The 14994-nt window shown below is 61.2% G+C and overlaps 1 protein-coding gene across 1 annotated transcript in view; it reads right to left on the reverse strand.

Moving 5' to 3' along the window:
• Positions 1-810: 810 nt before the first annotated feature.
• Positions 811-14994, reverse strand: part of SMG5 (SMG5 nonsense mediated mRNA decay factor) — a 31698-nt gene continuing 17514 nt past the window's right edge. The window contains exons 8-22 of the mRNA XM_062192484.1: positions 14416-14541; positions 14244-14312; positions 13592-13800; positions 12467-12604; positions 11740-12339; positions 10072-10247; positions 9266-9341; positions 8086-8261; positions 7115-7273; positions 4221-4280; positions 3773-3932; positions 3399-3489; positions 2748-2822; positions 2298-2436; positions 811-2117 (exon numbers count right to left, since the gene is read on the reverse strand). Of these exons, the coding sequence (XP_062048468.1) occupies positions 2034-2117; positions 2298-2436; positions 2748-2822; positions 3399-3489; positions 3773-3932; positions 4221-4280; positions 7115-7273; positions 8086-8261; positions 9266-9341; positions 10072-10247; positions 11740-12339; positions 12467-12604; positions 13592-13800; positions 14244-14312; positions 14416-14541 (2338 nt within the window). The 3' untranslated portion in view covers positions 811-2033. The remainder of the gene's footprint in view (positions 2118-2297; positions 2437-2747; positions 2823-3398; positions 3490-3772; positions 3933-4220; positions 4281-7114; positions 7274-8085; positions 8262-9265; positions 9342-10071; positions 10248-11739; positions 12340-12466; positions 12605-13591; positions 13801-14243; positions 14313-14415; positions 14542-14994) is intronic.

Below are 14994 nucleotides of genomic sequence, written 5' to 3' on the forward strand. Positions count from 1 at the left end.
CCCCAGGTGCACTTCCTTACCCACAGCGCGATGGGTGCTCCAGAGCCAGGGGTCGGCAGCCCCGGGGGCTCCCGGGGCAGAGTCCCAGGCTCCAGCCAGCCAGGCTATCGGACCAAGAGCAGAATGGCCGGGCAGGCGGGCCAAGCCTAGGCGGGAGCGGGGAGACAAAGGGGAGCCAGGGAACAATCCCAGCCTTGTCCAGCCTCCAGGGAGCAGCACGGGGTGGCCCAGCCCCATTAGCAGGCAGCTCACTCGGCCTCCTGCACACAGCCAGCCCCCGGGGCCTGACCCAGCCCCACCGTGTCAGACGGACTCGAAGACAGGGGTGCACGCCAGGAAGTGGTTGTGCCTGCAGCCTGGCTCCAGGCTCTCCTGGGAGTCCAGGTCAGCACATTCCCACTGCCTTCAGACCCCTGCTCCTCCAGGCTGGCCGCGCAGGTTGCAGCTCAGGGGAAGCTGCCCTTGGTAAATGCTGGTTCAATTCCAAGAGATCTCCAAGCTTCTCTGCCCTCCGACACCATCTGAGCAGGCAGGAAGGCCACTGAGACCCAGGGGCTGTTTGAAGAACCCCGAAACCCCAGGAGGAGGAAACAGCAGCTCCTGTCCCCCACCCCTCCCGGGAAGGCACCGCCTGGCTTCCCAGGCCCATGAACTGGAACGTGTGTCCCTCGGGAAACCACTTCCAGGGCTTCCCCTCAGGGTGCCTTTCTTGTTCGCGCCCAGCCACAAGGATGCCTTCCTGCACGTGTGGCAGCACCACCTCCCCTGGCCCCCACCGGCGGAGCGTCTGCACAGACACGGGAGACAGGCTCGGGCTCGGGCGTCTTTATTAAGGATGCTTTAGTCTCAGTCTCTGCTAGAAACGGGGGGTGTGGGGTCACCCCCAGCCCCTCAGGTCTTCCCAGACTTGCCGTCTCGGAGGAGGGAGGCAGGCCGCCAGCTCCCCTCTAAACACAGCTGTGAGCTGGGCTCATGCTGGGGCAGGGGCAGCAGAGCAGAGCGCCCCCAGACCCAGCCCCCAGCTCGAACTTGAGGGGCCGCGAAGCCATGGCCAAAGCCTCCCCCGACAGCTCTGCTGGTACGCCATGCACTGCCCCGAGCACGTCATGATCTCTGCTCCCTCCATCACCTCCACCCTCCCACAGCCAGGACCAGGCCCAGCCCCCTGGGGAAGTGCCCCCGCCAGCTTCCAGGGCTGCCCCTCTGCTGCCCACGGCACACCTGCCAGGCCCTGTTCTTGGCCCTCCAGAGGTGGTACCGGGAGTGGTGGCCTCAGCTGAGTTCTCCCCTCATGGGCGCCCTGCTCCATCCTGGCACCACAGCCAAGGCGCAAAGCACAGCACCAGGGGCCTGAGAGCACACAGGCCGGCCTGCCTGCAGCCCCAGCTGGGGCCCGCTCCTGCCCCGGGCGCCTGACACAGGGGAACAGGGAGCCGGGGGGCGACTGCGTGTGCGGCCCCTGCGGCAGAAGGCAGCGTCGACCGGCCCTGCTTCCAGAACCCCCACGGCCAGCTCCAGAGCTGCTCTGCCCCCGCGAGGGGAGATGAAAGGAAGAGGGGTGGTCCTTGAGGAGGGGAAGGGTCTGCAGAGACCACCCGACACCTGGGTTCACCCAACTTTTCCCCAGGGCCTGCAGGGTCCAAACTCCTGGCTGGGCCAGCCCACATCCTGGGCGAGGAGGGGCCCCTTCTGCTGTGCCTTCCCCTCAGAGGTCCAGGAGCCCCTCCAGTGCAGTGCACACCCCCGCGCCTGCCCCCTGCCCCCGGGGACAGCAGGAGGGCTGCGGCAGGAAGGCTGGCCAGGGGCCCGGCCTTTCCTGCTCCGAGACTTTCCTCTTTCCTGACGTCGTGGTCGTGGCAACAGGGGACCCCACCCTCCCAGCGGCTCCTGGGCCCTCCCCGCAGCCTCTGCAGCTGGGCTTCCTTCCTGTGCGTGCGTGCGTGTGGTGGGATGACTACAGGCGCGGTCCTGGCTGCCAGGGAGGGCAGGAGAGATCTGGAGTCAGCCCCACTGCTGGGCCCGGGGGGTCAGTCTCAACCAATCTCCTTCCACTGCTTGTAGAAGTCTAGAACGTTCTTGATGTCCACGCTGGCGTGGGCAGCGGCCTGCAGGGCTGCCTGCAGAGTGGGCAGAGGAAAGATGGTAGACGGCCTGACCTCCTGAACTGTGGGACAAGTCAGAGGAGCCGGGGGAGGGGTGTGGGGAGAGGGGAGGGACAGCTGCTAGAGGGTGAGACTTTGGTCTACTGGGGCCGCTCTTCCCTGCTGCACCCCGCCCCCGTCTCACCCTTGACCTACCTGCACGGGGCCTGACAGCGCACTGGGGTTGTCCAGCGGAAGGCCCGTGACGATGGTCACCATGCCACTCGGGTCCTCTTCCCCCGCCCCCTGGGTCAGGGTCAGCTGTTTGCAGCTGTCCAGGATCTTATAGAGGGTCCTGGGGTGGGGGGCAAGAGCCAGCATTAGCACTGAGGGTCCCCCGAGGACGCCAGGCAGCCAGCGGCGGTGGGTCCTGGGCAGGTGGCCCTGGAGATGAGCCGCAGGTAGCAGGCAAAGGCGTGCTGAGACGCCCAGCCGCACCAGAGCAGGGGACCGTGCCCCTCCGCAGAGGTGGGGGCTGCGGTGCTGGAGCACAGCCCCTCCCTTCGAGGCCACACATGCCGGCCGCCTCGCACTCTGGGCCTGTGTGGCTCCTGGAGGCCTGCCTGCCTGGGGTTCCGGGGGGACGGGGGGAGGCTGGAATTTTACCAGGCATCTGCATCCTGCCTCTTCAGCTTATGGCGCTCAAAGCTCTTGCCCACCTCCTTCTGGCAGCGAATGTACCTGCAAAGGAGACAGGAGCGTGGAGGCGGCGGCGGGGATGGAGCGGCGCCTTATACAAAGCAGCCCATTGTGGCCCTGGGAGCCTGGTTTGGCAGCAGGGGTTGGGGGCACGTCTCGGCCACCCCAGCTCTGTTTGCAGCCATCCCAAAGTCGCTTCCTGGCTGCCGGGCCCAGCTCGCTTTTCCTCTTGATAACATCAGTCCTCTGGTTCCTCCCAGGGGAGGAGCTGGGAGGGGAGAAGCGGCAGATGCTTTTCAAGCCGGGCCCTTCTGGAGACGAGGTTCAAACAAGCGGGCTTTGTGCAGCATCCTGGCCAGGCCGGGGCAGCTTTTCCCTGTTGTCCACACCCTCTGCCCATCCTCCCCCTGCCACAGGCCACACAGGGCGGCTGTGCTGGGCTGCTCCCTGTCCCCATGGGGGCTGGTCACAGGTGTGCCCCAAAGGGCTCCTGGCTCCCTGCAGCAGCCTCCGTTCCGCAGCTGGGCAGGGGCTGAGTGTGTCGGACCCACAGGGTGCCAGGAGCTCGCGTCGGTGCTGTCCAGACATCAGCACGGCTCCGGCCAGGCCTGCACTCACCTGTTTCCTTTTTTAAACTCTGCCTCCAGGTAACGGATCCCGTCCCGGGCCCCGGGGTGCTCCTTCTTCAGCAAATCCAGGCCATCGATCACTAGGGGCGAAGGCGGGCGGGGAAGTACAGCACAGATGGATTCAGACCACTGTGACCTGGGGCACGCGCGGCAGGAGGGACCATGGCTCCCCGCAAAGGCCCTGGCAGGCCACCGTCGCTCAGGTCCCTCCCCGCTGTCCTGTGAACCAGGGTCTACCACTTAGCAAAGTGACAGGGTTCAGAGAGCAGGCAGAACCAGACCAGGTCGCTGCATACAGACTGGGCCCCTACCAAGGCCTCCGGACTTGATTTCAGCCGCACACTCGGCGCCCCATGTGCCTACCTGTCCTCGGTATCAGGACGATGAAACGGCCGCTGGCGGCCAGCTGGCGGATGACCGGGAGGTGGTGGCAGAGGGCCTGGGTGTCAGGGATGAGGTAGGGAGACATAGCCGACTGGGCCCTGGGCTGCTGCAAGCTGCCCTCCAGCTGAGAGACTTCAAGCTGGAGAGAGAGCGCGGAGCGGGGAGGGCGCCGTGTGAGGGTCCTGCACCCGGCAGGGCAAGGGTGGTGCTCAAGGGGACTCCGGTGCTGAGCGGGGAGCGGGGGAGGCGGACAGCAGAGGTTAAGGGGAAAAGAGGCAGAAGTGCAGGCAGGGAGGGGTCGTGGGGCTCAGTGAAGATGAGCGACAGGAAGTCTACAGGGGAGAAGCCGAGCGCCCGGTGGGTGAGTGGACCTTGTTGCTTACGTAACAACCAGGCCCAGAGCAGGTGCGTGGGCCCCGCCTCCTACCTGGAGCCGCAGCTGAGCCATGTCCCTCATCAGCCTGTTCCGTCGAGCCTCCTCCTGCGCCTAGGAGGGAGAGGAAGTGGGCAGGGGAGGGGCAGACTCCCTCCTCCAGCCATCGGAAGGCAGGGCTTCCCGGGGGCTGACGCAGGGGGGGCTTGGGCCGTCACTTCTCTGCCACCCGTGCTGGACGAGGGGACGGGGGATGGAGGAAAGCGAGTTCCCTGGTACGCTCCGAGCATCTGACAAGCAGCCCGCCGCGTGCTGTCACCTCGCAGGACGCCCCTGGCGGTGCCTCAGGGCTTGCTCCCTGCTCTGCTCCGCCAGCTGTGCACGCCCTGCCTTCCCGGGCTGTCCCCTTGGCCATGTGTTCCCCGTGTGTCCACTCAGCCCAGCTGCCCGTGCGGCGGCCCTGTCTTCCCTCCCAACCTGCTTCTCTGCCGGCCGAGTGGAAAGCTCTGAGGCCGCCCTTGCCCAGCTTCCCCGTCCTGCCGGCTGTTCCTCCTCCACGGCACACGAACCCTCGCAGCTCCCTGCGTACTGCACAGCCCCAGACCGAGCCAGCGTGTCCGCTCGGCCACGGGACAACCACTCACTGCTCCCTGTCCGTCTCCGGCTGCAGCCAAGCAGCCTTGCTGAGGGCAATGCCACCAGCGGGCCCTGTCTGCAGTGCGGCTGTGGCTTCCCTCTGCCTTCCGGGACTCCACGTCCCCCAGCCTGCTCTGCCAGAGGAGGGATGAGGATTCAAGTTCACTTCCCTCCATGAAAGAGCACCAGAGAGGACAGGACTCTACCCCGGGGACTGTGGGGAGCCACTGACGGCTTCAAGCAGTAACCTTGCTCTAAACGTGGGGTGACCACAGAGGAACCCCAGCAGAGGGTCACTCTGCAAAGTACCTGACCAGTACTCTTCAAACGTGCCAACGCCTGCGGTGGTGTAGCGGGTAAAAGCTGCCTGCAGTACCAGCATCCCAGGTGGGCACTGGTTCGAGTCCTGACTGCTCCACTTCTGATCTAGCTCTCTGCTATGGCCTGGGAAAGCAGAAGGCAGCCCAAGTCCTCGGGCCCCTGCACCCATGTGAGAAGCCCAGAAGAAACTCCTGGCTTTGGATTGGCACAGCTCCGGCCATGGCAGCCATCTGGGGAGTGAACCAGTGGATGGAAGACCTCTCTCTCTGTGTCTGCCTCTGCCTCTGTAACTCTGCCTTTCAAATAAATAAATAAATCTTTGAAAAAGTGCCAAGGTGATGAAAGGCGAGGACAGAGGGAGGAACCGTCACAGACTGGAGGAGACTGAGAACTAATGTAACGTGGGCGCGGGGCTGGATCTTGGAGAGAAAACGCACGTTAGTGGGAGAGCAGTGACCAGGAAGGCCGCCACCACTCCAGAGTTTGTGCCGCTCCCGGCTCCTTCCCTTGGAGAAGCGCAATCATGCAAGATCCCGCCACCCCTGCTTCCAGAGTGTCCTGTACAACAAGGAGCTGGGCTGTCACCGAGGGAGCCCTGCTGGGAAAGGAGAGGCGGAAGCAGAAGCCCAGGTGTGGGCCACTTCCTCCCAACCCCGCAGGCAAACCGTGAAGGGAGAACCGTGGACAAACCTCCCTCTTCCCGCTGCACGGGTCCAGCCCACGAGTCTTACTTTTAGGCTAAAAGTGCAGCTGTGAGGCCCCATGTTCCAGAGACGGGGCTGGGGCACTCGTGTGAATCCCCAGAGAACCAGCACAGGTGCATGGGGCCCCCGTGGTGCCGGGCGAGGAGAGCCGTCCTCTCTCTAAGGGTCTGACTGCACAAGCCCAGGAGTCCAGGCAGGTGTGGGCCTGTGTGTTCCTCACCTCCCAGGAAAACGGGGCCCCGCCCCAGGCAGACCCTTCGGCCGCACACAGCAGGCACAGCAGCTCCCTGCGCCCACCCGGCCTGCAGGGAAGCTCCTTCCAGGAAGCCCTCTGGGGTTGAAGCCCGGGACCTGGGTGCCACTGGAGGTCTCCGCGGGGCTCCTGCAGGTGCGCCCTCCCCCCAGGAGCCTTCAGCTAGAGGAAATGCCTGCGAAAACTTGAACATTTTTTGAAGCTGCGTAACTTCCCCATAATTATTTTTGTAACCTCCTGTGTTTCCCCCATGTAGCAGCAATAAAAGCCTTAACACAAAAGGCTTGTTTTTTTACCAACTCTGCTTGTTTTCGCGACAGCTAGGAAGGGAGTTTCTGGAGAGCACGGCCCCTCCCCAGCCAAGCACAATGTCTCCAGGAACGGGGGCGGGCCTGGGCCTGGGCTGAAGACGACACCCTGGGGCTTCCTGGGACACACGGTCATACTTCTCATTCCAGACACCAATACCGGTGCCACTGAGCTCAGGGAGGACACGCCCAGGCTGCCGGCCCCACAGAGAAAGAACCACTCACTGCTGCGACACAGCCGCCTCAGGGAGGATCTGTGGGATGGACGGCCATGTGACGAGGCGCCACCGGCCATTTGCTACCCTGTGGGACAGACCAGATCTGGGACGGGAGGGCTCCTGCGTGGCACCCCAACCCATAGCCCTCCACTCCCTTCCCCGCTTCGGCCTTCAGCCCTCTCTCAGGGAAGGGAAGGAAGGAGCCTCTGCTGAGAACCCACGCTGCAGGAGCCGATGTGCAGGCGCCAGCAAGTGCAGCCCCACGCCATCGTCCCAAACCCCGGATCGTTGAGTCCATCTGTTCCCACATAATCAACAAGGGAAACAGCAGGGGGTGACAGGATGGCCGCTACCCCAAGTCAGTCTGGGCAAAGGCCCTGAGCCGCACTGCTTCAGTCCCAGCCCTGGGCTTCCTCTCCCCAGCCCCCACCTCTTCAGGTGAGGACCACCATGTGCAGGGCCCACTGGCCTGGTTTCTCAGTGAGCCTGGGGAGGAAGGCCTACTCACCATGCGGAACTGGGCCTGGGCCTGCTGCAGCAGGCTCTCCTGCTCGGACTGGGCGATGCTGACGAAGATGCCCACCTCGGGGTTGAACTGCAGGATGCTGCCTTGCAGGCGGGCGACGAAGTGCCCAAAGCTGCGGATGCAGCAGACGCGCACCACCGACTGCGGGAGACACAGGAGCAGCCAGCTCAGCAGGGCCCTGTGCCCACCCTGGCCGCCAGGACTCCCCGCTCCCTGTTGGCCCTGCTGCAGGGCAACAAGGGCTCCTTGGAGGAAAGGCTGTGGTTTGGGGGGTGGGAAAGAGGAGCAGGGAGGCCCAGAGCCTCCTGCTGCCTGAAAGGAATGAGCAGGTAGGGCGAAGACACCCCAGGAGGGGCAGGGAACCCAACTCGACTTCCAAGAGAAAGAGCACGGGGCTGGCGGAGAGACCTGGGTGCGGAGGCCCTCCCTGCCCTGGACCTCAGCTCTGCATGCGAGCAACCAGGGGACGGGAGCAGATCAATGCTTTCTTAGATATCCTTCTTGTCAGTAAAACCCTTCTTCCCCCAAATAAACATGGCTTCCAGACCCTAAATAAGAGACTGCAGCCTGGCTGCTCTGGCTTCCCGCTGCTCCCCCAGAGGGCCCGTGTGGGAGCAGACTCCAGGGCTACCCCAGAGTCTGGACTGAGTGGGCACCACGCTCCCCTCCAGCTCTTCTCTGATTGTCAGACGTGCAGCCCAGAGAAGGTGGGGCCCAGAGTTAGAAAAGGGGCTGATAGATTCCAAAGCCCTGAGAGCTCACTTTTCCGTCCTTTATAGAAGGGAGAAAAGGGGGAAGGGGCCATTTGACAATGGTGTCGAGGAGCGCATCCTGCCAGGCGAGGAAGGACAGGCTGCGGCCGTGGGCATGGGAGGGGCTGCTGCCCGCTCCACGCCTCCCCACTCCAGCCCTGCGTGCCACTCAGCACCAGGCACGACGAGCAAGCTCCTCACCTCCTCTAGGACGCTGAGCAGGGGCCGGTCCGTGTCGAAGCTGAAGCGCGTGTGCGCAGCCCGCAGCGGAGGCAGGTTACGGAGGGCCATGTCCTCTGGCAGCAGCAGGCTGGAGGGAAGCTCAGGCAGTTCACAAGCCTCGAGCAGATCCTGGACCTCAGGACACAGACCCAGGCCTGGGCAGAAAAAGGACACATCAGATCACCTGGCCCGTGGGAGCCCCCAGGCACAGGGACACAGCTCTTCCCTCTGGGAATTACCTGGCTGATGAGACAGGCCATACCTCTAGGACAAAAGGTGGGAGAGAATTTTTTTTGTTTTTCTTTTTAAAAAATTATTCAAGAGGCAGAAAGAGAAAGACACAGATGGACAGAGAGTGCTTTCACTCCCCAAAAGCCAGAAGCAGCCAGGACTGGGCCAGGCAGAGCCAGGAGCTAGGCACTCAATCCAGGTCTCCCACATGGGGTACCAGGGGCCCAATTACTTGAGCCATCACCTGCTGCTGCCTCCCAGGGTCTACACTGGCACAAAGCTGGAATTGGGAGCTGAAGCCAGGAACTCAAATCCAGGCATTCCAAAATGGGATGTGGGCACCTTAACCACTGGGTGAAATGCCTGCCCCAAAGGTGCAAGAAGGAGATGGAGGGAGCGATGGAGAGAGACAGCCGCCCCTGGGCCTGCCCGGCAGAGCTCTGGATGGCCCGGCAGGAAGCATGGAGGAGCAGAGCTGGAGTGTGCAGGCCAAGACGGCTCCCTGGCAGGAGGGACAGTGACACTGGGATGGAAGCGAGAGGAGGGGCTCTAGATGACCAGTGTCGCTTTGTTTCAAAGAGCCGGAGAAGGTGGAGTTTTCCACAGAAGGTGGCAGGAGGATGTGAAGCAGAAGGTCAAGGTCAGTGCTCAGTGAGCATGACAGCGACTGGGTCCGGGTCCCAGGCTCCTCTCACTCTGCCTTCCCCGGGGAGCACACTCCCTGGGACCGGGCCACCTGCCCACAGTGGGGCAGTGTTGGGCTGGAAACCCGAGAGGCTCACAGCACACAAAGGCTGCTGTGTGCTCTGGAGGCTGGGCAGTGAATTCCATTAACCTCCTTACCCTAAGGGATGGGTTACCAGGAGGGGGATGGGCTCAGCGGAGCCAGTGAGGGGACAAGGCAGGGGAGTGCCAGGGACCAACTCACCAGACTCCTGAAGTTCGCCAGCAGCTGGCAGCAGATTCAGCAACACGGACAGGCGGTTCCAGAGGCTCTGGGAGCTCTGAGGAGAGAGAGGGAAGAAGGCGGCGGTCAGGGACAGGACTTGACAGACAGGTTAATAAAGGGGTCGAGGAGCTCACAGAGGACTGGGGAAGTGCAGGCTCTGTCCTGTGAGGGCTCGGGGGATCCCACAGCCTGGCTGGACCTCCCCAGCTCACCGCACGTGCGGGCGGGCAGTGGTGGGCTCATCCACGGAGCCCCGCCGCACGCCCACGCCGGACCTCTCAGGGTGTGACCTGGCACCTCCTCTGTGACTAACAACGCAGTCAGCACACACCCAGGGGCCTGTCTGCCATGACCTGTACTCTCACATCTAGACAAAGGGGTGACTGGCAGAACACGGTCTTCCACAGCAGGGCAAGGTGCTGCTGGGAGAAAACAGTCGAATGAGAGGAACCAAAGGCTCGAGACTGGGTCTGAGAAGGAAGAGAAGGCAGCCACAGCCTCAGACCACGTGCTCCCCCAGCTCTCCCGGGGCTGATCTGTGCCCAGAACCCCCCTGCCTCCCCTCCCCTGGACCCCTGGTTCGTGTGAGCACTGACACTGCCCCAAGGCTGGGCCTCATGCCCACAGGTGGGAGCCAGAGCCAGAGAAGCAGCTCTCGCTGTGACAGTCTCACCTTTCCCTACAAAAATGATTCAGTGCCCAGCACAGGCAGGTGCTACATTCCTAGGCCCCACCCGCCGGGCCCATGCCCTCCCCCGACACCCCGGGCCCTGCCCAGGCCGCACCTGCGCACACACGATGATGAGGTCGGGGTTGGTGCGCAGCCAGTCCAGGAAGACCTTCACGGCGGGAAGCAGGCCTTCGGCCATCAGCACCTGCAGCTTCTCCTGGACGCTGCGCTCGTTCCGACAGGAACGCCCACTGGACTCGCTCCCCTCCGACTCGGAGCCTTCTTCGGAGGCTGGGGACGAGGACATGAGAGAGAACTGGAACAACCAAGAGGCGCGCGGCCAAGGCCTCAGCTCTCTACAAGCAGCACGCCCCACCCTGCCTGGCTGTCCCGAGTTCAGACATGAGAGGTGGGGGATTCCGTCGGCCCTCTGCTCTGCTCACCAGGTGAGGCCCACCTGCTCCACACCTACAGCCTGGCGTCTTTCAGGTGTGGCTCCTTCTGACTCGAGCTAACCTGTGACGCTAGTCTACAGCTATTCCATCTGCTCAGTCAGGAAGGGCCTGCTGTGTGCTGACAGGCAGGCAGGAGAGAAAAGCAAGGGGGCGCAACGTTAAAAGAATCACTCTCCACTCCCAGCTCTTCTACTTTGTAAGTCAGAACCCTGGGTGGGTCACTTCACCTGAGTAACAGCTTCCTCATTGCTTCCATTCATTCAAAATGTCTTAACCTATGTGCCAGGCACTGTGTTAGGCACTAGGGACACAGCAATAGGTAAGGCAGACTTATCTTGTGCCCTAAAGGGGCACCTAGCCTAGCTAGGGAGACAGACAAGTCAACAAACAAAGCACACCAGAGTGAGGAAGGCCAGAAGCTGCCCAGGTGGAGAGAGCCACTGGAGGCCAATGTCACCTGGCCTTCTCAGTCTCACACCAGGGCTGGTGCTGTGGTGAAGCAGGTAAAGCAGCCTGTGACACTGGCACTGCCAATGAGCACTGGCTGGGGTCCCAGCTGCTCCATGTCCCATCCAGTCTCCTGCTAGTGGCCTGGGAGAGCAGCGGAGGATGGCCCAAGCACTTGGGCCCCTGCACCCATGTGGGAAACCCAGGGCGGCTCTGGTTCCTGGCTCTGGTCTGGCCCAGCTCTGGCTGTTGGGGCCATTTGGGGAGTGAACCAGTAGAAGAAGATTTCTGTCTGTCTGTCTCTCTCTCTCTGTAACTCTATCTTTCAAATAAAGAAATCAATCTAAATATATATATAGATAGATATAGATAGATAGATAGATGATGACTGCGACAAGCATGTTGGGAAAGTCCAATAGGACAACACCTTAGAACAGCCCAGCCGCGCCTGGTGGAGCGAGCACACAGACGCCGCTGCTGCCGCTGCTCTAGTGCTCCCTGTGCACAGAAGGTCCTCAGGAGAGAAGCTGCACTCTAATCCACCTGCCTTTGGAGGGGTGGGGGTGGAGGGAGCTGGTTCTCTAGCTCCCAGGAGCCCTGGAGGGCCTGGGATTGGCCCCAGCATTCGTGTGGGGATGGAGTCCTGACCTCACAAGGCGGGGTGGAGTGGGAGAAGAGGAAGACCAAGAAATGGGTTGGGATCTGGGAATGAAGAAGTGAGCAAGAGGGAAAAAAGTTTGGGCTCCATGAGAGGCCGAGGGCCACAGGTAAGGCAGCAAGGGAAGAGGCAAGGCACCACTCAGAGAGAGGAGGCGGTTCCTCTCAGGTGAGGGCCTGCAGCATGGAGGGGAAGCCGGAGCAGGACGCAGAGAGGCCAGTACCTGGCTCTGCAGGCTTCTCCACATCCCCGTTGACACAAGGCCCACGGCTCGCCAAGGCATGTGCATCGGTGTTGGGCTGCAGGAGCAGGTTGCTGAAGGTGGGTGCCAGGCGGAAGCAGCGCTTGGTCTGGAACATCTGGGTGGACATGGCTTGCAGGTTGCTGGCAATGCTTGCCTCGCTGGGGCCGAGTGGGCCGTTGAGGGACTCGGGAGCCTCTGATCTGGCCCGAGGGGGCTCCGGGGCTGGGGACCGTGTCCCCTCCTCATCCTCCATGTCTTCCAGGTCGGATCGGGACTCCTGGCTGTTCATCTCCGAGTCTGTCTCAGCATCAAAGGCTGTGCCCCCACCTTCAAGACTCTTGTCAGAGCCACTGTCTGAGCCCTCGCTGGCCCGGGCCGAGTCATGGCTTGAATCCGATTCGAAGCCCTCACTCAGGTCACTGTCATCGCCGGCTTTGGGCGGGTGGCGGCGGCGGCGGAGGCAGGAGAGGCGGGAGAACTTCCGGCTCTTTCTGCCCTCCTCCGCTTGTGGGGCAGGGGAAGGAGGCTCAGGTTCTGGCTCCTCTTCTTTTTCCAGGGGTTCCTTAGATTCCGGTTCATCTAGGGAAAGAGGAAGGTCAAGCGGAGCCCAGGGAAAGACCAAAGCCTACAAGCTGGACTGTGACCTCCAGCATCACCACCCCATGCCAACGTTTCCAGTTCCGACCCCCACCTCCCATTCTCCCACCTGTGCCATCGCTCTGGAAAGCCGGGACAGGGTTCTCGCCCTCCTCCAGCTCCGCCTGCAGCCGTATGTTGACATGATTGACGAGGTGGGAGAACAGGGCCAAGGTGAAGGCAATGGCTGCGCTGTACTGCTTGGATCCTGAAGCCAGGAAAACCAGGCGTTAGGGCCTACGGCCCTGATAAGGAATAGGCCCCATCAATGTCAGCCCCATTTCACCTGTTCTCAATTCTTACAGGGATCCAACTACCCCTCAAAGCTTCTGCTAAGATACAAAAGATTTCAATAGGGACTGGTGCTGTGGTGCAGTGGCTAAAGCTCCAGTCTGCAGTGCCAGCATCCCAGATGGGCGCCGGTTAGAATCCCGGCTCCTCTACTTCTTATCCAGCTCTCTGCTATGGCCTGGGAAAGCAGTAGAAGATGGCCCAAGTCCTTGGGCCCCTGCACCTGTGTGGGAGACCTGGAAGAAGCTCCTGGCTCCTGGCTTTGGATCAGCCCAGCTCTGGCCATGGTAGCCATCTGGGGAATGATGGAAGACCTCGCTCTATCTCTGCCTCTTTGTAACTCTTTCAAATAAATATACAAATAAATAAATAAATCTTAGGAAAAACAATTCATGGGTTTCTGTATCATGGAATGTACAGTCCCCTCCCCCAAGGCTTCCTCATGTAACCATGTGCCCTACTCCCATCTCACCCCCCTTGGCGCTGAGGCTCCCCTCCAAACCCAAGCACCTTCATGTCCGGCCCTGCCCCTTCTTCCCTTTCTTGCCTGACATACACTCCTGCCAGGAAGGCTTCCAGAACCGCCTAAGTGCTGCCCTGAATTCTGTCTGGATCATCAGCTACGATCCCTGACCCTTGACCAAGGGTGTGTGTACTGGGGGCCAGGTGGGCAGAGGGTGCGGTAAATAAGGAGGAAATGGATGGAACATGCTGTTGCCTTTGCTCATTCACCAGGAGCTCCTTCAGGGTGGGCTCCTTGGTCTGTATTGTCCTGTGGCCAAGAAACGACACAGGTAGTGCCGAGGCTGCTGGTGGAAGGAAGTTTATGAATACAGAACTGCAGACTAGGGGATGAGAATCCTAAGGGCCAGTGGGGGAGAACAACCGGCCTGGGCAAGGTTACCTGCTCGCTTCAAGCTGTGCACCCCCATAAGGCAGATGATGACCATCTGAAAGATGAGAAGGTCCGGGAGGAAGGCATATCCACTCTCATACTCCTCCTCGTCCTCACTGGCCAGGCTGAGGTTGGGCGAGGAGGGCAGGTAGAAGAGACAGAGGTTGAAGTCTTCCAGGACCGACTGGCACAGCGAGGTCAGCTCTGAGTCCACGGAGCTACAGAAGGGCAGGAGGAACCAGGAAGGTCAGTGAGAGAGGCTGGGGGAAGCAAACAGCTGGGAATACAAGACTCAGAGAAAAGACTATGGAAGCCCTCGGGAAGACTTCAAAGACAGCGGCAGGGGAGCGCAGCTGGGCTGACCTCCAAAGCAGATCAACAACCTGGGGAGGGGTGTGGCTGGGGCTCCCATTTAGTCACTGCTTCTCCAACATCTATCAACCACCCAGTGGGTGCCCGAGGATGAGCTGCTAGGAGGAGGAGGATGGACACAGAACCCTTGGGCAAACAGTGAGGGAGGCCAAGAAAGGACCAACTGGCTAGAGGAGTTCCCAGAGGGGACAGAATTTAGCAGGCCCTACTTTCAAGGCCCCTCTGTAAAGAAACCACCAGAGCAGGGGATCACATGACCCACTTCTTACTCTCGCTCTCTTCCACTCACCTGCTCTTGGGCTGCAGGAGGCTCTGCAGGTACATGAAGTTCACCAGCAGCCTCTTGATGTCCTTACCTCTGAAACGAGAGGCGCCCAAAGTAGGTGCTCAGTGGCTCCAGAATCCCAGTGGCCCTACTGCGGCACCCGAGAAACACCCTCCCCTCCACAGGCCCCACGCACCGCTTCCTGCTGGGGGACAGTTTCCGGGTCTCACACTTCTTCAGCTGGTGGTACATTTTGGCTGCCTTGTCGTACAGCCGCTTGAGGTTCCCATAGGCTCCTTCAAAGGACACTTCCGACTGGATGCTGAAGGAGAGACGGCAGTGAGCTACTGAGCTCTGTCACTCTGCTGGGACTTTAGGGAAAAGCAGCCTGGTAACCAGCTTTCCCCTGCCTCACCTCCTTGTACGTAAGCAGGGTGAGAGCCACGCCAGCTGCTTTGCCTGATAAAATACACACATGTGACTTCCAACCAATCAAGGCAGAGATGATAGCTCTCTCCTCTACACTAAGAAAGGGACAACCAGTTCTACTCTGTCACAGAGCTAACTTAGTAAACACATTTTTCTTCATCCGTTTTTAAGCATGCAGCACTTTTTTTTTTTTTTTTTTTTTTTTGATAGGCAGAGTGAATAGTGAGAGAGAGAGAGAGAGAGAAAGGTCTTCCTTTTTGCTGTTGCTTCACCCTCCAATGGCTGCTGCGGCCAGCGCACCGCGCTGATCCAAAGCCAGGAGCCAGGTGCTTCTCCTGGTCTCCCA

Source organism: Lepus europaeus, chromosome 5, assembly GCF_033115175.1.
Source record: "Lepus europaeus isolate LE1 chromosome 5, mLepTim1.pri, whole genome shotgun sequence".
NCBI classification, from domain to species: domain Eukaryota; kingdom Metazoa; phylum Chordata; class Mammalia; order Lagomorpha; family Leporidae; genus Lepus; species Lepus europaeus.